The sequence below is a fragment of the Pyxicephalus adspersus genome, chromosome 5 (assembly GCF_032062135.1).
Source record: "Pyxicephalus adspersus chromosome 5, UCB_Pads_2.0, whole genome shotgun sequence".
In the NCBI taxonomy this organism is placed as follows: Eukaryota; Metazoa; Chordata; class Amphibia; order Anura; family Pyxicephalidae; genus Pyxicephalus; species Pyxicephalus adspersus.
In genome coordinates, this window is record NC_092862.1 from 134,415,780 (window position 1) to 134,441,163 (window position 25,384).

At 37.6% G+C, this 25,384-nt stretch overlaps 1 protein-coding gene across 1 annotated transcript in view; it reads right to left on the bottom strand.

Annotated features, from left to right (window-relative positions):
• Nucleotides 1–17,545, bottom strand: part of ABCB1 (ATP binding cassette subfamily B member 1) — a 37,658-nt gene extending 20,113 nt beyond the window's left edge. The window contains 9 exon segments of the mRNA XM_072412802.1: nucleotides 497–668; nucleotides 1,556–1,680; nucleotides 2,253–2,424; nucleotides 2,649–2,840; nucleotides 5,898–5,946; nucleotides 6,846–6,990; nucleotides 8,824–8,908; nucleotides 14,823–14,929; nucleotides 17,316–17,545. Coding sequence (XP_072268903.1) covers nucleotides 497–668; nucleotides 1,556–1,680; nucleotides 2,253–2,424; nucleotides 2,649–2,840; nucleotides 5,898–5,946; nucleotides 6,846–6,990; nucleotides 8,824–8,908; nucleotides 14,823–14,920 — 1,038 coding nt within the window. The 5' untranslated portion in view covers nucleotides 14,921–14,929; nucleotides 17,316–17,545.
• Nucleotides 17,546–25,384: the final 7,839 nt, after the last annotated feature.

Consider the following 25,384-nt stretch of genomic DNA (forward strand, 5'->3'; position numbering starts at 1 on the left):
TTGAGCAATACAAAAAGGACAAGACAGATTAGTCTATGACAAAAAAGGAGACTTTAGTGCTAGTTTACATCTTAAACAAGTACAGGTGTGCAGTCTTATAAAAGGTTTATGCCATTCCCTTCAGAAGGGTAATTTCACACAAGCGGTGAGCCACAGCAATCTGCCGCAGGCTCAACTGTGGCCCCAAACTCTCCCATTTAAGGGAATGTCAGCTGTTTGGAACCATTTATCTGCATGTGACCGTGGCAGATTTTAGTGTGGTGTGCAACAGCAACATGCCACTTTTGGCCATGTAGTTGTCGCGTTAAGATGTGCACTGTAAATCCTGTTGCCTTGTCTTTCATGGCTGGACAGCAACAGTTTGCTCTGCCCTGAGAAACTGACTTTTAATTTGACACAGCAGGTCTGTAAGGGCCCTAACTGAGCTTTATTTACTTTCTCTGAACTTCTGGTGTAGCATGAAAAGTCACTTTAACCTTTGTCTGTCCTTACTTACTGTAAGCACGCTCCCGATGGTGTACTTTTCATTTATGATCAGAGTGGTTCCATACCAGAATGCCAAGGCATAGGATGCATATATCATTAAGAAAGCAAATCCTATAGACACATTGGCTGTAATTGCTTTTTTGATTCCTATCCTTTTGGCTTCTTCTAAGTTCTTTTCATACCTGGAAGACAGATTTGATTTAAATTAGGCCACATGTCAAAACTGTGTAAATTCATTGTTCATTCATTCATTCATTCAGTGTTCTGCCCCTACCCATACAATAATAGACTCTGAGTTGGCTAAAGAGCTGCTGGGGGTGGTTGAGCTAAAATCTTGGAGACAGAACTCCTTGGTTTGGGGCTTCCATGGCACTTTTAAAGCACAAGTGAAGAAATATCCAAACATCTCAACCTACTTGCTATTAAAACTACATTTCAGCAAGAAGAAATCATTATTGTCTCAGGTTTACTTAATATTCCTCTATCTATTCAGATCTCCAATTATTCATTGTCCTGTAAATGGGCTTATGAAAATACCCAGCATGAAAACGCTGTTTTTTTCCTGAAGCTTACTACAGACGCACTCACATATGCAGGAGGTTATATCACAAAACTTCTGCCCAGCGAGTCACTGACATGCTTACTGTATCTGGCTGCACTGGATTGTATCAAAGAGAACATGCACAATTACATTAGTGTAATTATTATAAATACAAATTCTAGAGTTGTCTACAACTAGTATAGCTCATGTTTTTTTCAGCTCCAATGGTTGAAGACTGGTAGCCAAGATTGTGGTATTACTATTACTATTATAAAAATTCCAGCTGTCAGATAATCTTTATTTCCCCTTCTCAAAGTAAAATACATTTAATTCTGTTTGTTTTCTCATATCTGAGCTTCTCCGTGCTGGGATTTAGTTTAGTTTCCTGTTGCTTTCTATTCAATTCAGTTCTGTAAGATTTCTTTTGTAAATTGGTGGCTAAAACTGAACTGAATATTTAGGAAGAGGTCTTACTAATGCAATTGTAACCCAAAACAAGCTCAAGGGAGAATGGGGGGGCTCACCAACCTTCCAATTTCTTTTCCCTGTCCACCGAAGGCTATGACAGTCCGGATGGCCGCCAGTACCTCCTCTGCCACTGCTCCCGCTTTGGCGTACGCCGTCAGCTCCTTGTTAGTGAATGCTGACAAAATCTGCAAATAAACATTGGCATGTTGAATAAACTTGTCATGGCAGTAAGGAAAGATGTTCTTATTAGCCCACTAGTTCCTGGTCTGTGATTTCAAATATTCAACCTGCTGGTTCTCAATGAGAGCCAGGCACATAACATTTTCTGAAAATACCAGACTCTGGCATTTTGTGTATTTAGGTAAAGTAAAAGGTCTTCTTAAAAGAATATTCTGCATTAATTCTATTAATGACTTCCCCTGGTTCATTTGACAGTTCCATCTAGTGGGATCTCAGAGGAAGACACATGCTCCCTCATACCTGGAAAAACTGTTTTTTTACCAATGGAACAGAAGAAGCAGCAGGTAAAATGTCAAAGGATGGGTTCTACTTTTGAGATAAACTGTTGCTTTGCACTGAATGGACTAAGGGACAAATCCTCTTTAAAAGTCAATTCCACATCAACGTTGTTTTACCTATTTTAGGCTGTATGTAGACTGAAGATAACACAACAGGGGATCATTTGTATTGCTATCTGCAACCTTGAATCTATGCTCCCCACCCCCAGGACTATAAAAAAGCAGGGATAGTTTCTTACCTTTGCCCATACAGCTGCTGAGAGCCCCATGATAGGACTGATGGCTAGAATAACCAACGTCAGCTTCCAGCCTTTTACAAACCCAATACCAAAACCAGTCACAAATGTAGTTAAAGACTGAATAAGCATGGAGATTTTATCACCAATTCCTTCATTAATTTTTTGCACATCACTAAAAAAAAAATAACGGAGAAAACAAAAAAAAGTGTGTGTAAGTAATTTTTAGCTAAACCCATGAAAGTGATCTTTTTAATAATGATGTCAGTCTGTCATTTCTGTAATAAAGTTCTCACATGATGCAGTTAAGATTTGCATTCCTATTTATAATGAGCCCACAGCCCACATGACTGACACATAGAAAAACTGCAGGGATGAATATGAATGGTTTGTACTCACTCGCTCAATCTTGTGTTCAGTTCTCCTGCATCGTTCACGTCAAACCAACTAATCTCCTGTCGCAGCACTGCATGGAAAAAGTGCTTTCTTATCTTTTTTATCTGCCGACCAGCAGATAGTGTCCAGAAAGAGATATGAATATAGGCAGCAAGGAGCACGCCAAAACCTAACCCACTGTAGTAGTAGGCATACCTGAAAAAGAAAAATGGCACAATTAGTCTTAATACAAATCAGGGCCTATAAAAGCCAGTCAGGTACTTTGCTTTAATTTAATTATTAATTTTATTAATGAACTCTCCTTAGGGGCCTGCATGCTATGCATGTCTGGGATATTTAAGATTGTTAGTTGATGCATGAAAACTGCAATGCATGGACAATTCACTTTAATGGTCACCCCAGTAAAATTTAATATTAAAGTTATGAAATACATACAGGGGACAGCCCAGCCAATCAGTACTCATCGAGCAATCAGTAATTATCCAGGCATCGCTGAAGTGCAGCAGCTCACATTACAAGATTTTACCAATAATATGGCAACATATTTTCGAACCTCTTTGCAACATTCCCTTTATACTGACTGCTGTTTGTCACATACAGAAAGACCATCAAATAGATTTACTTTCCATATGCTGAAGAAATGGAAATGCAGATTTGTCACAGAAAAAGTAATTGCACCCCTATATTTGCCACCACTTTACATCTGTGAAATTAGAAAAATATTTTCCAGTATCTCTATTATAGGAATCTCCAAGGGGAATATGTTGGTGGAACCTGCCTTATTTTAACTCTGGATATCTCTTTTACTATTGAAGTCAATAGTATCATCATACCAAAATGAAAAATGAATATGTTCATCCAGAGGGTTGTAAATTGTGCTAACTGCTTCCCAACCTCATGCAATCAGCTACCCACAAATGTATACACATTTGTCCACAGCAGTTGGCAGGTGTTTACCTGTTGCATGTAAATATGTGGGATCTACCATGTAACTACATATACTCCCCCATATCCACCTATCAAAACCACATTATTTATTTAATGATAGAGCAAGAGAGAAGTGGTTGATCAGTGGTTAGTAGGCTTTCCACCAGTTACCACCTGGTAACTGTTGTCCATATTTATGAACAAGCCCTAGGATCCTCGGGGGAACCCTTTGATTCTGGTGAGGGATATAAGATCTCACAAATATAGAAAATATAAACATATAAGTAATAATTTCCCTGTACAGTAAATGAAATATTCAACAAATGGAAATGATTCCACTGCCACCTGCTAACATGTACTGGACTGACCAGCCCACCAAATTCAGCTGACTATTTGACGCCTAAAGAGTCTCTAAGAAACCCCAAAATTTCATTACAGATCGGCCTTTACTATTACAGATGGTATCATGTGCATGTGTATACAATCAGAAAGCAATTGAAAAAATTGCTTCATGTCTATGTCAATTAGTTCTACTGCTTATCTCTGCACACAAAGAAAAATAGATAATCAGATACAAATGGTTCATAGAAATATGTGTTAGTTATTACCTAACTTGGTGCTCAAATATTGGATGACCTTTGTATTATGAGATAGAGCTTATTATTATGAATAGTACAACAAGTGATGATGAAGTTATATAATAATAATAATAATTCTAAAATAGATAAAGATAAATAGATTACAGTTTCTAATTTTGTGTTAGTTATTTCAGATACATGTGATGTGAGCCAGTGCGCTCCTGTATGCGGTGTTGGGCAGGCTATTCATTGAATGGGGCTCATACACTCCACAGCACATACAAAAATCAGACCTGTGCAACCTTTGGGAGTTGTGTTGTGGTGAAGCACACTACATTGGAGAAGGTGTGTTAATGTTAAACACCAAAGTGTGCGAAGGGAGATGCAGTAACGCAAGTGTTACTGCAATACACAAATGTGAACAAGCCCAAACACTTATGTTTTTAAAAAAATGATACTAACTATACACTTTGAAAAATATAATAATCAGCCAGTTTATTTTTATGCATTAACAGGAACATTCTTAAGTGACCGCGTCTAATGTCAACAGAAAAGAATGGCAGGAAGTCTCTCCTTGTCATCTAGGAAGCTGTTCCTAGAACACCCTTACATATTGTACCTGTCACCAGCTGTCACAGGACTGTTAACCCCTTTAGGACCATAACCTTTTTGCACCTTATTAAAGCAATCATTACATTGAGATAATATTTAAACAGCCATTTCTTTCCGGTTTTAAAATATACATTTTGCTTTATTGGTGTTATAATTTTATGGTCAAAAACTGCAAATAGAATTTATTTTGCAAATGGGATGGGAGATATCTTTTCTCCAACATAAAAAGCTTACCTCCCTGTTCGCAATCTTTTCCCCATACACTGAACTGTGCATAACGCAGGGATATGCTGGGCATCACAGAATCCCTATGAATTAAATTATCCCAACCCCTAACCTATCAAGATGGCCAAAAATCCAACTCCTGGAGCAGAAGCAGAGGAGCATAAAAAGATGTCCGAACCCACAACAGAACAGGGACAGGTGAGAGTAAATAAAAAATTGCAATCTGGCAGGTATGTTATATTACTGTGGAAGGAACATTACCTGTCACTTCAGCGATAAAGGACCTGCCTCCTCACAATTTTTTTAATTCTTTTTATTTATGTAAAGTTCAGTTTAAAGGACCCTTAACATTTGTTCATGTTTGGGAGATGTTGCAATTTTTTAAGGCAATTTTTTAAAGATTTCTTTGGTCGTCCAAGGACCGACCAGAACCTAGCTGTCACTGATAGTAGGTATTTCTGTTTTTAAACTCAATGTGGTTCCTGAGCATAATGTCTTTGCAGTGTACTTCCTTTATAAGTTAATCATGAGGTTTATTACTCCCTCATTAGGGAAATGTTGTCACCCAGGAGGTGAGATCCCTGCTCTTCCATCCCTTAGGAATTTAAAACACCTAGTCAGCACCGTGCAATGTAACAGGCTCCTGGTTGTCCCCTAATGTAAGTGTTGGTTAGTGCTGCAATACAGAAACAGATTTAGGTACTCAGTATGGCTCAGATGGCTTCACTGAAGCATTCTACATTGCCATTTACCCACACAGAAAAGTAATTGTAATAGTTTGCTGGAAAACTACAGGAAACACTCACAATAACAATGTATATTTTCATCTATTAGAAGGAAAATCAGCAATGCATACAAATTCTTTAAGCTGATGGCAAACAATATAGCTGTAATTACTCTCGATACTTACGTTGTCATTTTTTCCTGCAGTTCTATAGACATATTATAAAACTGTTCCACTGTCAAGACATAAAAGAGATATAAAATGTTGAAAATAAACAAGCTGAACATAAAATATAATAACACATTTCATGTAAGATGCAAGTACACAACATTTAGGTTCCAATATGTATATGAACACATATCTCACTTATCTCTATACAGGTCCATAGACAACATAATATCTAGCTTTAGGTAAAGTGGGGAAGACGTTGAACCCGTCAGGGTTTTACTGAAATCTGGGGCTCTGTAAGAGAAATTTATTCTCACTTAGGGAAATTGTTATTATGGTTGCTTTACTAAATGACTGTTGACATAGCAAAGTGAATTACCCCCTTTTAAAGAATCGTTCACCTAGCTTAGTAAATGACATAAAGCTCTGATAACATCACTATCCAATCATTCAAGGAAAAAAGCATTTTTATAGATAGTCTTGCACATTATTGGGTATTCTTTGCACAGAGGAGTATCCCTTCATTCACTAACAAAACTTAAGTGTTTCCTTGCATGGTGATAATTCACCTTGGCAAGTAAATAGCCAAAATTTCTTTTTCACATTCTTCTTTTAAATTTCCTGTTTGTATTTTGTGCACTAAATAAAACATTTATCACCTTTTTAATGTTTTTTTTACTTTGTTTTTTAAGTATGACTATGATATAAGGTATTTTTTTTAACCAAAGCAGAGCATAATATACCCTTTCCTATGTGATAGAACTAGGCTGATCCCTAGTCATAGTCACATGCTCCTTCATTCTTGCATGTACAAAGTATTTTCTTTCTCTCCCAGTGGCTAAACAGAGTGGCTGAGAAGCGAAGAAAAATAGTCTATGTATAGATGTAAAGGGGGTATAAAAGAGAACCTGTTGCATTGGTTTTCTTTTACACTGCTGCTTAAGTAGCACAATACAATAAACTTACTTGTCATATTCTTTGCAGAATCCACAAACATGTCTGTCATCTCCCCAAACACCAGCATCATGAGAGGTAAGGCGGCTCCATGCGCTATAGCTGCTAACGCTCCAACCACCATCAGTAATTTGTCCACTCCTCCGGCGTACCGGAACTGAAAAAGAACCATGACACCACAAGTTTGCTTACTACATGCAAACGAATGTGAATTTACAATGTACTCCTTTATTGGATATTAAAGAGATCCTTATGCAATGGCTAATGGGTACTATTTGTCACTTGAATGAGCTGCCTCCACACTGAAGTTTTTGAAAAAGAATACATGTGAAATTTTGTCAGCACACCTCAACATGAATGCACTAAGAAGGTGTGTTGGGGTACCATTAAGAATGAATAGTACCTTATGACATGGCATGCATAGTATGTAAGCCTATATGTGTGAATCAGCCCTTACTGTCATATTAATGCAGAACTAAACCTAAAAGAACTGCAAGCAAGCAGGTTCTTTATTACAGGAGGGATAGACTATTTATCTGCTGTAGTAAAACAAACTTACCTGCCTTTTCACAATTATGTAGCTAAACATACTTTTCCCCTCTTTTCTAGGTGGCAACATCTTTACCAGCCCCCTTCCTAGATTTGGGATCTTTGGCCATCCTGATTGGCCAGGCCAGAACATTGTAAATCCCATATACATGAGCATGGGAATTTATTTCAATTTCCAGAAGCCAGGTCCAACAGAATCCTACACTGCAGGGGAGCACTTCAGCATACTTTACAGTGCTCAACCCAGAATTTTTTGAGCCGGCTGGCCAGAAATTGTAGGCGGGTGGCAGTTCCTATATTGGTGACCCATCTCTTTAGCCGGGTAGTTACTAAAAAAAGTGCCACGTGGTGCACCTGGCTAAAAGGCGCTGGGGAGAACACTGCTTTATATGGAAGATTGTGAACAGGCTTTTGTGATTGTTTTTTGGCAGAAAAGCCTGTCAGAAAAGCCTATGGTAGGGACATTAGATTATGAGCTCCTTTGAAGGACAGTTAGTGATATGACTATAAACTTTGTACAGCACTGCATAATTTGTTGGCACTATTGAAATACTGTGTAATAATAATTTCATCTGCAGATTATTCAAATTTAACTCATTCAAACATACAATTTTAAAAGAGAGTCTTAGCTCTTTTAGTAAATCTGCTTTAATATCTTGTTTTCATGCAAAGTGTATACTATCTACTATTCAATTTCAATTAGGTATTTTTAAGATATTTCTGGTCCTAAATGTTGCCTAAAAGCAAGGATTTAATGTAATTATGAAAATAAATTTTGGTTTAATGGTCCTCTGTAGCCGTGTGTTTCCATCACAGATTTAAAAAGCTCCAAACATTAAAGATGAAAGAAAATTCAGTGCAATTACTCTAATTGAATCTGCCACTTTACAGGCTTCCTGGATGTACAAATGTCTAATATTAATGAACCAGGCATCATGCAAAATGTCATTTTTATTGTATTTAAATGGGATGTCCAACCAGAAACAATATGTGATAGGTTTCCATAGATTATAAACGGTAAAATTATTTTATTTAGGATCAAATATATATGGAAATTAAGAAAGTAAATATCTCCTTTTCCAGATTCCTTACTGCCAAAATACCACTTTATTTATGGGAAATTTTCATCTGAATCAGTATGCAAATAACACTTTCAGGAATGTTATCCTTCTCCTGGGTTCCCGGATATGTGCAGTGATTTCTCCTGCTTAGGCCAGTGAGTAATGTGTTTTGGTGGCTCAAGCAGCAAGAAACTTGCATAATCACTTGCTTATTTGCACTGGTTTGCAATTAAAAAATATTCAGAATATTTCAATGCTTGTACGTTTAAAAATACTGCGAATCCAAAAAATATCTGGCCAAAATGGGCATTTAATTTTTTTTTGACTGTGGAAAGAACACAATCAAATTAATGAACAACCACCCCAGGCCTGACACTTACCATGGTGAAGGGGCTGACCATTTTTGGCTTCTCAGCTTTTTCTTTATCTTTATTTTTGAATTTTGAGAAAAATCCCTCTTTCTTGCTGCAAAAGAAAACAAAAAAAAAAAACAAATGATCAATCTATTCCATATTTCTTTATCAACTTGTATTTCAGTTTGCCCATGCAGTCCTTAGGTGACCTTAAGTGACCATGCGGCTATATAGTAAGTCGAGCACACCTATAAAAGAACATTTAGAATAAGTTATATGTATTTACACCCTTTACAAGGTATGCCTTGTTTACAAAAGAACCTGGTTTGCAGGGCAAAAAACAGATTTATTATGATGGTGGCTTCATAACCAACTTAAAGCTATCATGCATCTGCCCTCCTGGTACACTGTTTGCCACTAGAATTAAAGACAAGAAGACCTGTATAAGCTCGAGGTTTCAGTTTAGAGCTTACACAAGCATCATCCCCGTGTGATAGACCAATTGCCAATGCTATCACATGGCAAGGAGAGTTACATGTTCTTCCATACACAAAAGTACTGGCCATTTTTCTTTACTGGTTTTCTGGGGGTATCGGCTTGAATTTTTTGGACTTATAGCACAGCACAGATATAACAAAATTTCAAGTGTATATTTTATCAAAACAAAGGCACTTGTTAAATAAGAGATGTTCATTGTTAAGGTATATAACCATGCCCAGAAGGACATGGATGACAACACAGGTGATATTATAAATGTCCCTTTAACTAAAGAGAAAAAGGTTGTGTATGGAGTTGGAATAGTTCTGTGACTCACTAATGCCATATTAGGTAATGTTTGACAACTGTTTTATACAATGCACTTGATAAGGTTCAGCTTCATATCCCAGAGATGAAGGGGAGGATAAACATAAGCGTTCCTTTGCATTTGCTGTCAGGCAATTCTCTTTTTACTATATAATAATGATGTTCATTCATAGTGTCTTCACTTTGTGCATGATAGACCTACAGTGTGCTAGTTTTCAGCTCAGTAGTTCTTGGCATGGATTTCCAACACCAAAAACAAGCAAATCTAAGACTTTTTACTACCTTTGATCTATGTTTGTTAAGAAGACCCAACACCTTACACTTTCTCTGTTCAAGGTTATTTAGGACTAATCAAGGCCAACAACTAAAATTACCCCTAAATCTTAACCTCCCCATACCCAACACTAAACCTTTACTGATAACTTTAATCATAACATGGCCCTAACAATGGATCACTTAAGGACACAGAAATGGTGTGTTCATTGTTTTGTAGAACCTGCATGGGAGAATGGCAGAGAATGCAGAAGACTGACATTCCCTGAAGAGTATGTTTCTAAGCTGACTACATTGTGGAAATATTGCTTCTCACTGTAGTGATATCCAGTGGTACAAACAGTGAAGGGGTGATTTTTACCATTCTTCTTTACAGGGAATTAATTCTCTTGTGTTAAGACTGTCAACACGGTCAGGTAAGGCAGACTAATCATCTGAACCACAAAAAGCTTCCAACACTAAAGAACAGTTTAGTGGAGAATTAAAAAACTCTATATTGAATACAAAACTATGCAAGACTGTAAACAGAGATGAACAAAATTGATAAACATTTTTTTTACAGAAATACATTTTTTTAACAATATTTTTACCATTTTGTATATTTAAGGGCAGGTTCAGACATTCAGCAGGATGAATGAAGCTCATGGTGGCTGATACCTTGCCACCTGCTCGCACCTCAGCACCAGTTCTTGGCACATTGGCACAGGGTGGCCCTTGTGCTTCATAAGCAACCAGCAAAAATGGAATTTCATGGCCAACATGAAATTCACATCACTCCCAGTCTTCCAGTCTGATCTTCCTATCATTTAGTCAACTTTTTCGTCATGACAAGAAACATATGTAAGTTTGCACGATCTCCATGCAGGTAGCATCTCTACAGGGCGTCAAAGTCTCAGCACTCCAAGGCAAGTTTTATCCATTTCACTACCATTCTGCTTTTACTGCACATAAGTAGACTAACTTTAAATAATTGTACTGAAATTGTTGTTTAAAAACAAGACAGGTGGGCAAACGTCCCAAGTTCATCCAAGGGGTTAAGGGAGTTAAGCTGTATTTGTGTAGACACCATGTGAGTCCTGTCTATTTCCGCCCTAACAACTGGCCCTCCTGCTATTCAGGAAGAAGTTTTTTTTTCTGATAAAATTCCCATCTTAGACTAAGCAGAAAAAAACAATATTTGACAGATGAAAGGTAACTTCTCAGTGGGCACACTGGGTCCATTGAGTGAATTTAATGTGAGGTTTAAAGCTCAAGCCCTAGCAAACAGCTAATTACAGCAATCAAATACAAATATCAATATTATGAAATATCAAATATACAATATTATAAAGCCCCTCAAAAACAAAACAGCCATGTGGATGACATCATTTACAATTAGGAAATGGTGTCTCCTCTTTATCCACGCTTGATGAAAGCCGGTATAAATGCGAAGCAGCAGACTATTGTGGATGTTGCTGTGCCTTTTAAAGCATTTGCAAACATCCTGTCCCTACATCTCCCAATCTCTTGCCCCTATGGAAATTGTGTAAATCTACAAACTGCAGACATGCAGGGGTTAAGTCTGCCATTTGCAGGTTTTGTTTTTGTTTTTTTTATAAAAGCAAACTACAAAAAAGTAAAAAAAAAGATTTTCCAATTATGAATGTAGCAGTTTTAAAACTATTTTCTAGGCACCAGGAGTTTTGACAATAAAATGATATATTGGAATTGTCACATCAATCTTTAAGAATATAAGGAGCATGTTATTATCCATAACAATGTATATAGTTAATTATTCATAACATTATAACTACTAGGGGTCTATTTATAACACTGTGAATCTGACATTCACTGAAACATTCTCTGGTGTATGATCAATTACTGCCATTGAAACACATAGACCTGGAAGATAACCCATCAGAAAATATTTAGAGAATGTCAGATATAGATACAGAAATAGACCCCCCTTACAGTCTTTTTCACAGTGTAACCAATGTATGTTCCAGCAGATTATCATGCACAGTCATTTTGTACAATGAAGAATTAATAAGAACACAAGCACCATAGTTACACTGTGCCTTTCCCCAGAGACGGACTAATGTCTGCTATCCCAGGGCTTAATGCTAACTGAATCTTTATTCCCCTGATACCTGACTGTGATATATAAAATACATCCAATATGATTCTGGTTCCTCTTCTATAATGACAATTAGATCTACAGTCTCAGATAAATGCTGCAACATCAAAACAAACCCTCTACTAGATTTTCTAAATATTGACATTCTATATTGTCCCGGTATTACACAAGGTTCATGTCAAACGTTTTTGATGGGGTGGGAAATGTCATCACAGAGCCCAGACAAATCTCTTCCATTGTATGCATGGTAGTAACCCCTATGTTTCATTGCTATGTATTTTGAATGGCAGCCCAAAGCACTAAGGCGGAGTAGCGCCAAGGCCCAGGCACTGCAATGCACCTAAAAAACCCTGCATGTCTGGTTGTTAGGATGCATTGATGTCACAAGTTCCAGAAAAAAAAAAAACCCTTGCATTGAAAAACAGGCCTGCTAGGCCATGTTTGAAGGAAGGCCTGTACTGGTTGCCCATAGCAACCATGAACAAGTTAAACTGAGCCAACAAGTAAATACAAGATTTATCTTTGCTCACTTAGAACTAGTTGTATGCCTAGCTGTTTATATTTAACTCACAGTGACGGGGGTCACACTGCAATATCAGAAATCTGAGGTATTTTATATCATGGAAAGTACACTGACAGAATTAGATAGAAGGCCAGAGTGAAGCTATATATAGACACAAAAGATTTGACCAGAGGCCACAGCACTGTGTTATTGCTGTCATGTGTTGTTGTATGTTTACATTTGAAGTATTGTCATGTTTGGGAGCTATGAGTTCCTGTCACATTGACATGAGTTGTACCGTCATTTCCATGTATTTAAATACCTTTTTGTGAATTCTCACCTCTGAATGCTCTTATTCATTTTAAGGATTGTGCAAGTAGCCGTCCCTCAACCCGCAGTTAGTACCACTTGGTATTTACGACCAAAACACATAAGTGTGACCTAAGCCTTACTTCTTATCAACACATATATTAGATAACAAACGCATTTTTTTTTCAATTCAATCATTTTAAATCATGTCCAGAAAATTGACTGTTAATGAAATCTGTATTGAATTGAACCAGAAATGGATCTGACATGTTTTTTAGAGTATCACCATAAACATATTTCATTCATTTGAATGATCTCTCTTTCACCTCAAAGCGTACCTAAACTTAGAATTTTTACTTTACATAAAACAACCCTTTTATTTAAAGTAAAAATTTAGTTTGTTAGTGTTTTCTTTAAATGCAACACCTTTTTTAAAAAAAAAAAAAAAAGTGCTGCCTTTTTGATCGCCCTAATTTTCAATTGCCTAGGCGATCAAAAATAAATAGGAGCGCAGAGCCTCCCGGGATACCTACATCCCAGGGACTTGACTGCTCCTTCTACGCATGCCCAAGCATCTCGGACATGCGCAGAAGGGGCCCTTTCATCAATAGGGAAAAAAATTGCCACTCATGCGCATGCGCAGTGAGCTCGGCAAGTTTTTTCCCAATCTACGTCTCCTGATCTCGCGCCTGCCGGCAAAAGACAGATACAGGGACGACTCGGAACCTGATGGTAGAAACCTCCTGACGGATAGACTGATCTGCGGGATTGAAGGTAAATGTAAACTTTTGGTTTTGGGTTTAAAGTAAACTTAAAGTAAACACATACGGTAGATAATTGTTATTTGAGACAATCACAAACATCATGGTGAAAATCTAAGGCGTGTGCATGGTACCCTGATGTCCTTTAGCGATTTTCTATGGCAGATCCCCAAACAGGGGCACCACTGTAATATCCTACAAAGGAGAACGTAGCTCGCTCTTCCTCCCTAGGACTAAACAACAATGCATGTACAGTGCTCGTTCGTTCTAGTGTTGCCCGAAATAATCACAAAGGATAAATTCCAGCGACAGAAATTCAACATCTATATGCAGATTTACGCATTCAAGTCTAATTTTGATCCATGTTTGAAATATTTTCTTTAAAACAGGTAAAACTTTAAAGCATTTTTTGATTTATTGCACTGATATCTTGTCCTCTAACACTGTACTAAACCTGCCAACCACATGGAGTACAAAGTTCAAAGTACTACATATGCAATAAACTTTATACAGCTCCGACTAACAAGAAACACCGCCATTTATATTTCTGGTAGAAATATTACACTGAAAACATCATTACTTTTCAAGAAATAAAATTTAATGGTCAGCAATACATCATGCATATTAAAAAGGCATCTATGGATAAAGAAATGTTATCAATAAAAAACCAGCACTATGAAACAGCGGTTCTCCAAACTTTTTTTTAATTTTAAAATTATTTTAACTTTAATGACAATTTTCTATATTTGCATTCTTTCTATGAAATGAACTTCTTCAAAAGAATTAGATTGGTTCATCCAAAATTGATAATTTGCTATTTGGTAGATGTTGAAGAAATAAACCTTAAAGCAATTTCTTATATGTGTCCTACCTAACCTGCTTTGGGTAATATGATGTATTCCCACTCTCCATGCTGGATTTTTATTTATTTTATATGATGGAGAATGTTGAAGCAGGAGCCAGAAAGAGGACAGGAACAACCACAAATTATTAGGAAATTATAACAGAACTTACAGACAAGAAGCTTGCCCTAGCCCTTTATTATTTAGTTTCATATGGAACATAACATAATTATAGAAAATGTGTTTAATAATTGATTTAATTTTTTAAACCATTATGATTGCTGTCCCACTGGCTCACTGTAGAACAGCAGACCAGAATTATAATGGCAGGGATCAGTACTAAAACTGAAATATAATTTATTTTTATTTTTTTTGTTTTTGTTTTACAAATGTATTGATATTCTTTACTGTATAGTCACCTTTTGGCATTGGGGTCGGCAATATTCACAGTGACATCCCCGTTAACTTGATCCTTCCCCTCCATGCCATTGGCTTGAGCTCTCTTGTCTGAGGCCATGATGGAATCCTGTGTCAAAAATAAAAGGTGGTGCAGGTAAATAAACTTTTTATTAGCAAACATACCTTTTCAATTATAAAGAGAGCAGTAGTGATGGGGCAGCTGCCAACAGTCATTTTACTATAAGCATAGTGAATTGGTATATGTAGTCCTTCTGCACATAGCAGTGCGCATTGTATATGCAACTGGAATGCTTATGGTGCGAATACTACCTGGTGCAGTTTTACAGTTTACAGACATACACATCAATCTGGAGTTTATTCATGGTTGTAACTTGGAGCAGAGGGTTGGAAAGTGTACAAATCTCCAAGTATACAATGTTCCTAACAGAGTCTGAACCTGATACCTACAAGGTAAATAGGTAGTAACAAGTTACTTATAGCACCATAATAAGTTTAAGATAAGGATACATCTAAATGTGTGTATATTACTCACAAGTAATGTTGTCAGTCCTGCCTAATTCTTCCATGCTAGACTACTGAACTCCTCCTGAACTGAGAAGCCCTGAAAAAACTTTTGGGAGTTTGGAACTCACTAATATCCACATATTCAGTATGTTTTAAAATGCATTTAGTGGTCTACTTCACTGATCCATCTTCTCTCCCTAGCTAATCACAGAGTACCTATCAGTAAATGGCCAGCAAATGGAATGACCAAGACAAGAAGATGGTATACAAATGACAAGGTCGATCAGTGAATGACATTTGCAGTTCTTACCGTTGTGGCATCAGAAATTCAGCTGTACCATGGCTGCTTCTAAAGTGTAGCAATGGGGACAGTGGTGGGGACACTTAGGGAGGTAACTTTTTTTTTTACAGTTATTAGACTAACTAACTAACTAAGATTAACTATAAAGTTTATTTTGTAGCTGGAGTTGTCTTTTAGGTATTTACTTTGCAAGATGTGTTGATTTTTATAATAAGGAAAATTCACTTTCACCAGAGATATAGATAAAAATCCACACTATTGATTTTTTAATTTCTGATACTGATGTAACGCACAAACAAGAGTCACAGACAGACAGGCAGCTAGCAATTTCAAAAGGTCAGCAAGAGTTTATTAATTAACACAAGGACATAATCACAGAAAGAAAAGTTTCCAGGTACCAATTTTAAAAACACAGAATTCTTTTACACAAAACAATAGTACTGACTTTCAGATTCTGCAAGAACAACCGTGTAGACTTATTTGGTCCAGTTAACACAAGAATAAAGACACGTCTAATCCAACAGACAACAATAAAAAAGCAGATCCACAGAGCTCTAAACCCACAGTTAATTCAGAGAAAGGAAAAACAATACTCCTATAAAGAATGGTGCAATTTTCTTCAGAGTAAAAAAATAATTCTTCCTGACCCTAAGACAAACGGATGTTCCCTGGATCAACACTCTACGCCAGGGGTGCCCAACAGGTGGATCGCGATCTACCGGTAAATCGCAAAGGCAATGCGAGTAGATCACGGAGTCCTGCCATTCAAAATAAACTCTACTGTGCACAGGAATTTTTAAGTCCAAGTTTTTATTGTTAGTAGATCATTTTGGCTTGCTCATGTTAAAAGTAGTTTGCAAGCAAAAAAAGTGTGGGCACCCCTGCTCTACGCCAATGTTTCTCAACCAGGGTTTCCTTTAGCAAAGAGCAGTTTGTGCCACTCAGGTAAGTTTAACTGACACCAATGATCTTAATGGCTGTATGTAATGCTGACATTCTTCCCAGAAATGCAAGTGACATTCTTCCCACTGACCACCATGTCCATATACTGTTATCCATGAAAATGACTTGTTTTAAAAGTCCCCCTATAATAAAAGATTAAAAAACATTGATCTACACTCTTATCTTTTATTTTAATGGACAGTTATTTTGTGTGCATAACACAAGACAGCATTTTATTTTTTATCAAAATCTACCAATTTGGCTAGAACAAACTCCTTTGGAAGTCTGTTCCACAATTAAATTTTTTTTACTGTAAAGAAACATTTCTTAATGGGATTCTCTTTTCCTCAATTCACAATATCTGTAAGTGACTGACTTTTTAGCAAATTTACTTGAGGTGTCATTTATTTAAATTTCTCTGTTGTTTGAGACTGAAAAATTATTACATAATATAAATATATTAAAGAAATATAAATAAATATTATGAAAGAAAGGAAAATAGAGAAAAATAAAGAAAAGAAAAAAAAGAAAAAAAAAAGAAAAGAAAAGAAGGAAAGAAAGAAAGAAAAGAAAAGCATAGAAAGAAAGGGATATAAACGAATAAGTAAACAAAGTGAAAGAAGTTTATTAAAGGTGAATTCCATAGACATACTTACAAAAGAAAGTCTCAGTTAAAAATTCATCCCTATTTCTCTGCTACTCAAAGTTTATTAATAACTTTCCATCATGCACAGTTGTCACTCACCTGTAATCCCTGTAGTGCAGTCACTGTACACAATAACTCTTATAGCTGTTGTTGAACTTGTGATTCCTCCTGCTTGATGTTCAATGTGCAGGAGGACTATGACACAGAGACAGACAGAGAGCAGCTAGTGGGGAATATACACCATGCAGCTCCTCCTCCAGTGTCATGGATGGAGATTTATTGCTCTGGTTAGGCTGGGGTTGGCTGAGTGCTGAGTGTGTATGGATACATCATGCAGATAAGGAGGAGTCAGTGGTTGTCAGCGAGTCCAGCCCGACTCCTCCACATAACACACAGTTACATCATGCTGCATCCTCCTCCCTTCTGTCTATGTACAGCCACTACCTTTTCTCATGAGGTCTTCTGGAGGTTAATGATGAGCATCATGTGCCAATGCTGATATGACTTTCATTCATGTCTCTGCCCTGATCATACATGCATTGTTTACTCTCTTCTCTTGCTATGATTCAATCCAAGAATATTTGTTGTTGAATCTGCTATTTTAGATAACATTTTTTTTTCTCCATTGGTTATCTTCTGAAAATGCCAGTTACTTGATTTCTGTTGCTTCCAAGTCACTAAGAGCAGTATAAAAGATCAGATGTTGTCAAACAATTACAAAACTTGTGGTTTCTGTTGCAGCTAATACATTTTGGGACGTGTGTTGCTGCATTAAGGCATACATTTTCATGCATTGGTGCGCTGTGTTGCCATTCATTGGTAATACCACCTTAATCACACCAACGCAGTGCAACAATATGGAGAAGAGGACATTCCTAGGCACATTTTTAAGCACACTGTTCAAGGTAATGCTAAGGCTCCATGATTATAAAATCTAAAATCAAATTTATAAAAGCAGCAGGCTGGGTTCAGATTATACTGAATGTTCTTCAACTGATAAATGAAGAGGGCTCTATCTGCAGCTTTAAATGCAAACTGTAAGACCCTGACAATGTGCTGTAAAATTGTAACGAGCAATTCAATTTAGGAGGGAAAGCCTAGAAGACTAGACTAAAAGGAGTTCAGCATTATGAGGTTTATAGACATGTGTTTCTGCCCAGGAAGGGAAATGAAATCATGTCTATGGGAGCCAGCAGACTCCAGCAGGTCATTAGCTTCTGTGGAGGAAAGAGGGAGGTGGTGACACAAGAATAAGGCAAGATAAATAAATCTCAGTTGCTATAATTATCCCCAGAAATAGGCAGCTCTGACATTGTCTGCCTCCCCTATCCCTCCTCACCCCAGTAGCCTTATATTTGTTACTCCTGCCCAGCACACCCTTTGGCCCTGATTTATTAAAGCTCTCCAAGCCTGGTGAGGATGCACTTTCATCAGTGAAGCTGGGTGATCCAGCAAACCTGAAAATCATTTGCTATTTGCTACCAAATGTTTTCAAGCCTGGAGCAAATCCATTTCAGGTTTGCTGGATCACACAGCTTCACTGATGAAAGTGTATCCTCTCCAGACATCAGTTACTGACATCATATTACCTATTGTTGCTCTTTAAATAGATGTACATGTAATGAACATTATTACCTTCTATGGATGCATACTATATGAAAATGATTCAGGTAGACCATAAATGGAATAATTAAACCAAAGGTTGTATAGTGAGAAGTAAATATTAGTAGATATTAGTAGATAATAAATCAGGCCCTTTGAATGTATCAGTGGCCTGGGATATAAGCTGCCATGTAAAGCCTGGACTTCTTTGAATATAAAGATTAATAAATAAACCATCAATACAGAATAAATATGGTATTAGTAATACTTATCATCTCTAATTCGGTAGTTCTAAAAAAGTTGAACATTTCTGCTATCTCCGCTATCAATACATTAAAATGATTTCAACAATATCTAAAGCCAGGGACCAATGTTCAGTATATTGCAGCTTACACATTTTTAGATGTGTTAGCTGCATTAATTTCATTAAAATGTAGTGTCTTTATCACTTGCTGTGAATTGAACTGATGAACTGATTCTTCCTTTTTGAGATGTCTTCTGAAAAACCCCAAATTCTCTTGCCCTTCCTTCCCATATAATGAAGAAGAGATGAAGACCTGTTAGCAATGAGTTGGAATTGGCACCTAGGAAATATATATATACTGCATATGTCTGTGTCCTGGGTTACAGGATATATGTATACACATGTGAAAGTGGTGTGAACCATATTAGGCTCATTAAGCTCTCTGCACTGATCAAACATTGCTGCATTGCAATGTATTTATTTTGAACTGCACCCCAACAGACATAAGCAAAATATTTGTATTGCAGTGCACCACGACACACAGCAATGCATGGTGCATTAGAAAAAAGTTTTTTTTTACTTTTATTTACTGGGCTTCCAAAATGAACACACACGTAACTTGTGAATTAATATACATATCTAAATGGGCTTCTGCAAATAAAAAAAGTTTTTATTTAGATTATTTCTGCTAAAAATCATCAGAAAGAAACCTAACAAGGTTCAAAGCACAGAGAGTCACCATATAACTTTAATTAATTTTGTAAGTTGTCAAATAATGATGTAAACATCAGATTTGAGTTCTATAACAGATACATAGTTATCAAATCATACTTACGCTGTTTGGGTTTTGAAATAAGATCATGTTTACCATGTTTCAACAAATGTTCCGTCACTTCCTCCCACAATCGTCCTCAGATCCCCAATGATTCATATTAGTTTTAGCCACACGTGATGTTTGCACGCTATTCTGGGCTCATACCGTGTGAAACTTGTAGTAGTGATAATTTAATATTGAAATCTAAAAGTATTGTATTTCCTAACATGCAATTCTGATGTCACTGTATGCAAAGCAAAATACAACTGTAGTCATAATTGCAATGCTGACTTTTTAGTAGACGTTAACCCCACCTAACGGGCTGATTTGCAACCACTTAGGACTCATTTACACCTATTACAATGCATGTGTGTTGATGTACATTGACACTCCTTTTACAGTACTGAACTACAATTTTTTGTCTATTTACTACTTTTATGGTGTTTTCTGTTTTCTTTTACTAGTTTCTATATTTAGAATGTATTAAATTAGAAGAGTTACACACTGATTATATGTATTTTTGTGCGCTGTGCAGCATTATAATGCAACAAGTCTATGTGTTGCCTCCTGGAACTTTAAGTGTGCTAGAGTAATCTGACTAAGCTAAGGCTTCGTACTCACACTTACTTATTGTTATTGGAAAGAATCTTTCATGATCATTTCCAGAGACAAAAGACTGAAAAATGAACAAATGAGCACAGCGCTGATCTGTTCTATGGTAATAAGAAGGGGAGAACAAGTAAGCAGCACCCCGCTGCGCTCTCCTCCCTTCAATGTCTGTTGTTCATGGATCTGTCACATGTACACAATCTCAGTACGAGGGGGTGCTGAGAAGTTCCTAGCTTTGCCTGCTTTCAGATGAAATAGAAAAATGAATGTGGGGGCATATGATAGCCTAATATCTTAGTATGTAACTGTGCAAATATCAGGTCTTTGCAATTCTTAAAACTGTGTTTTCTTTTGGTGAGAAGCTGTGATGGCAGAGGCACAAGCAAGTTTCACGTCGTTGGAGTTATGGGCCATCATGAAGTTTTTGTTTCTCCAGGGAAAGTCCGCAAAGGACATTCACACTGAGATGTCACAAACACTGGGGGAGAAGTGTCCTTTCTACAGCACTGTCAAAACCTGGATATCTCCTTTAAAGACTGTTGAAGATGAGCCCCGCAGTGGGTGCCCCCCAACCTCAACTGACCCGGCAACCTGCGATGCTGTCCATGAGCTGATTATTGAGGTCCGGTGAATACCTGAAAAAAAAAGATATCCCAGATACTTTACATTGCACCGGAGTGTGTTGGGCTTGTTATCATCACTATCTTAGACATGCACAAGCTTTCAGCGAAGTGGGTGCCGAAATGTTTGAACAGTGATCAGAAGAAGGAACGAGTTGAAGCATCCAAAGTCATTTTGGCCCATTTTGAAGCTGCACAGGACTTTTGAGCTAGGTTAGTGGCTGGGGATGAACCTGAAACCAAGGAACAGTGAAAGGAATGGTGCCACAGCGGGTCCCCGCAGCCGAAGAAGTTCTGAACCCGGAAATCGGTTAAAAAAGTCATGGCCTCTGTTTTTCTGGGACAAAAACGGTATTCTGTTGGTGGACTACCTACCTCAGGGCTCTAGTATCACCAGACAGTATTATGCTAACCTCCTGGACCAGCTGAAGGAGGCAATTAAGACGAAACGCCGTGGAAAGTTGACATTGTGCCTGCCAAATTGAACACCCTGGGTTTCCAATTGGTCTACCATCCCCCCTACTCACCTGACCTGGCCCCTTCAGACTATTATCTGTTCCTGAATGTGAAGAAACACCTGAAGGGGCAAGGTTTTGAGGACATTTCTGACGTCAAAGATGCTGCTGAGAGCTTGTTTGCGGCCCAACCAAAGGACTTTTATTTGAACGGTCTAGAAAAGCTGCAACTACGCTGTACCAAGTGCTTCAGTCTCAGGGGGAATATGTGGAATAAATCTGTTATTTCATAACTCTGGCTCTCTTCTTTCTGGGCAAAGCAAGGAACTTCTCAGCACCCCCTCGTACACATGTCAGATTCTCTCCTGAATAGTGAGGCTTGTTTCATGAGAGTCATCTCATGAAGTGTCATAAAGTCAGTCTCAGTCATAAAGTGTGTACATTTTTAGGTCCTGATCTATGTAACATGGCAGTGTAGCATTGGCTCCTCCATGTATGTAGCCTGTAAACACAACTGTCATCATCACAATTCTGGGCACATTGACATGTATTTTTTGTATTTGTATGTGTGGTGGGATGTGGTGAAATAAAAGGGGGGGATATGAATTTTGGGCTGTTAATAATTTAGAAAAGTAGTATGCTAGCACAAGGCACTTTAGACCATGGCATAAAGAACATTTATGGAGCCCATACATTGTTGCACAATATTAGGCAGTTGTTTTTAACAACAGTCCAGTAGTTGAACACTTTATCAAACAGGCAAAACAATGTCCTGAAAGGACCCATATGTTAAACCTGCAGTCCTGGACAATCTTTTTTCCAAGCAAGGCCTCTGATTGAATTTTGGCTCTTGCTTTCAGAACACTTTACTTTTACTGCTTCATTAATTATTCACTGCGATCATTTTCTCTGGCCAGGAGATACAGAATGGCCTGTGAAAATGACTCTACTTGCTGGTAATTTAGGTCAATCATTAATAAACTTTGTGAAACCTTTCACCCTATTCATACCTGCAGATATTACTTTGTATGGGAAGAAATACTATTTGCAGACTGCTGGTCCACTGTTGCAATGGTGCCAGCACTAACCTGTCCCTGCCCAGCCAATGTTGGTGACATAATTGACGTCACTCAGGGGGAAGTTGCTTGACACCCACCTTCGCGCGCATTCGAGGTCCGGAGCCGGTAATTTAAGTGGTCTGTGGGACTGAAAAGATAGGCTACAACTGACTAGAACCTTCACAATTTTACCCTTGTTAGGGTTGCTCAGATACAAATGCTTGCTAATTTTCCTTGCCATGTCGTAATGTCCAGTATCTAAGCGTATGAAGTTTCTTCCAAAAGAGATCTGGAGCTCTAAAGACACCATTATTAAAAAAATATTTGATTCTTTATTTGGAAGATTTTATATTTACCATCAAAAAAACATTCAGTTTTACTATATTTAGTCAACAGCAACCTTAAAATTTAACTTTTAACATTTATTAAAAAAAAGCTGCATCTCTTTGTAGTTCTCTTCATTGCTTCCATTTCACCTTAGAATCAAATTCAAGCTCCTCTTATCCCTCCACAGTTCTTGTCCCACTTACCTTTCGGACCAGGTAAAAAAATACTCCCCCAGCCACACTCTCCGCTCCTCCAATGACCTTTTACTGACTTCCTCACTCATAACCTCCTCACATGCACAGCTCCAAGACTTTTCTAGAGCTGCCCCAAGTCTTCCACGTCCTATTCGGTTTGCGGAGTATTGCTTTCTTTGTTAACAGAGAAATAATAGTTAGGAGTTTTCTACCTCCCCTTGTAGCCCGGGAGCCCTGCAGGTCTAGAGATCATAAAATGACCCATTCTGGAGTGTAGGGGATGTAATTTTACAAGAAAATAGAGTGGGTACTGTGCAACCAAGCGCCAAAAGTATATTATCCTTGGGCAGGTCCACAATGAGTGGAATCTGTTTGCATCCTGTTCCCCACACCTAAAGCATTGGGGGGCGGAGGTCAGACCCATGAGAAAAGCACTTTGGGGAGATAAGTATGAACAGTGAAAAATATTGAGGACCATTTCATTATACATAGTGATGGATGACCAGGCTTTGGAAAGGTCTGACAATATATCAGAAAGGGATTTTTGTAGGAAGTGTGAGGTATACTTACTCAGACCAGATTGTCAGGTCGCATAGTTCAGAGGAATCTAAAGTTTATGATAAAACGCAGAGATCAACTTTTGGCGGGGTTTGTGAATGAGAATAAATGGTCTACAGAGTTGGACCAGTCTGCATCCGGGAGACTTTAGACTATGTGAGAGATATATGATCTCAGTTGTAAATAGACAAAGAGAGCACCTCCTAGGACCGAGAATTCTTGAGATGCCTCTTCAAATGATAAAGGTTTACGGGTAGATGGATTGATCAAAGTTTTGACAGTGAAGCCCATATAGGCCGACCATGATTCAGGGGATGAAAACCTCACTGGTTAGGGAAAGTCAGAGTTTCTCTAAAACGGCCAAAAAAGATTAGAGTGACTATTGAAATTATGCAAAGTAAGGATTTTATGCCATGCCTGCCATCTAGAAAGCAAGAGATGATTTGTGGTGCCTAGGGATGAGTGAGAGGGCCTCTGACAGTCTTGTGAAAATTTCCCCAAACTTCCGGTGGGTTCGCGAAATTTCGGCAAATTGATTTTGCAAATTACATTAAAGTCAGTGGGACGACTTTAAACATTAATAGCAAAGCCCCTATACATGTTAGAACCACCAAATTTGCTAGGTAGGTGTAAGAGAACAGTAGCAACAAGGGACAAATACAAAAGGTAAAAAAGACCTTGTGGTTTTTCAATTTTTGTGTGATGGACAGCGTACAGAATGCAGCAAAAACATTAGGTTATTGAGAAAGGGTGAACTCAACCTTTTTTTTTTTTTTTTATTCAATCTTCAGACTCCCTTTTCTTAGACGTTCAGCTCTAATAATCTTTAGAAGTTCACCTGTTTTGCTCTATGGCAGGCTGCACCCTAGGAAAGTGTCAGACATCTCAGGACATTCTGCTCAGCTATTCTGTTTGTATTTCTAGGTAAATTCCTTGACCTGCTTTCTATATAATTGCTCACAGCCAGGTTATATAGAAGCTCTTATCTCTTACACTGAAGTTATCTGGTTCATTCATGGGGTAATTAGGTTTACAAAGTCATATCTGTACTATGCTTTGTCATTCCTTGGTCAATCACATCTACATGCCTAAAGTGTATAATAACCCTAACAACGGATTTCTCCTATTTTCCCCCCTTTGATCTGTTAAACATGGCATTTGAAGCATTTTGTTATTTTGTTTGATAAGTGCAAGAAAAAAGAGAACATAGTTATCCTGCTACAAATTAAGAGGTGACATGTCCCCTGCACACTGCCTGTGTTATCTCAAAGTGCATTACTCCCAGTTCTTGGACTACTAAATAATTCACCCTGATGCTGTAAAGATCTGAGGGTGGGAATGGTTTCCTAGTTTAAAAAGCAACATTAGGCAGAGCTCACACTTTTCAATCTGCACAAACCTTGTGTGTTGCCAGCCCACAATACAGCTTTCAATGGGTAAAACCCAGGACCATGAACATTGAATGCGCAGATGCATTGCATATTTTTGTATCATTTATCTTTGACATATGCTTTAAACATAACCTGTCATGAAAGAAATAAAGGCCCTCCTTTTCCTGAAAAAAATATAACTTATTGGCTGTAATGATGATTTATTTATGAAGTTGTATTTGAATATATTTTCATTGGAAATGTCTCTTGCAGGTTAACAAGATAGAAGAATACAAATACATCATTATATCCTATAA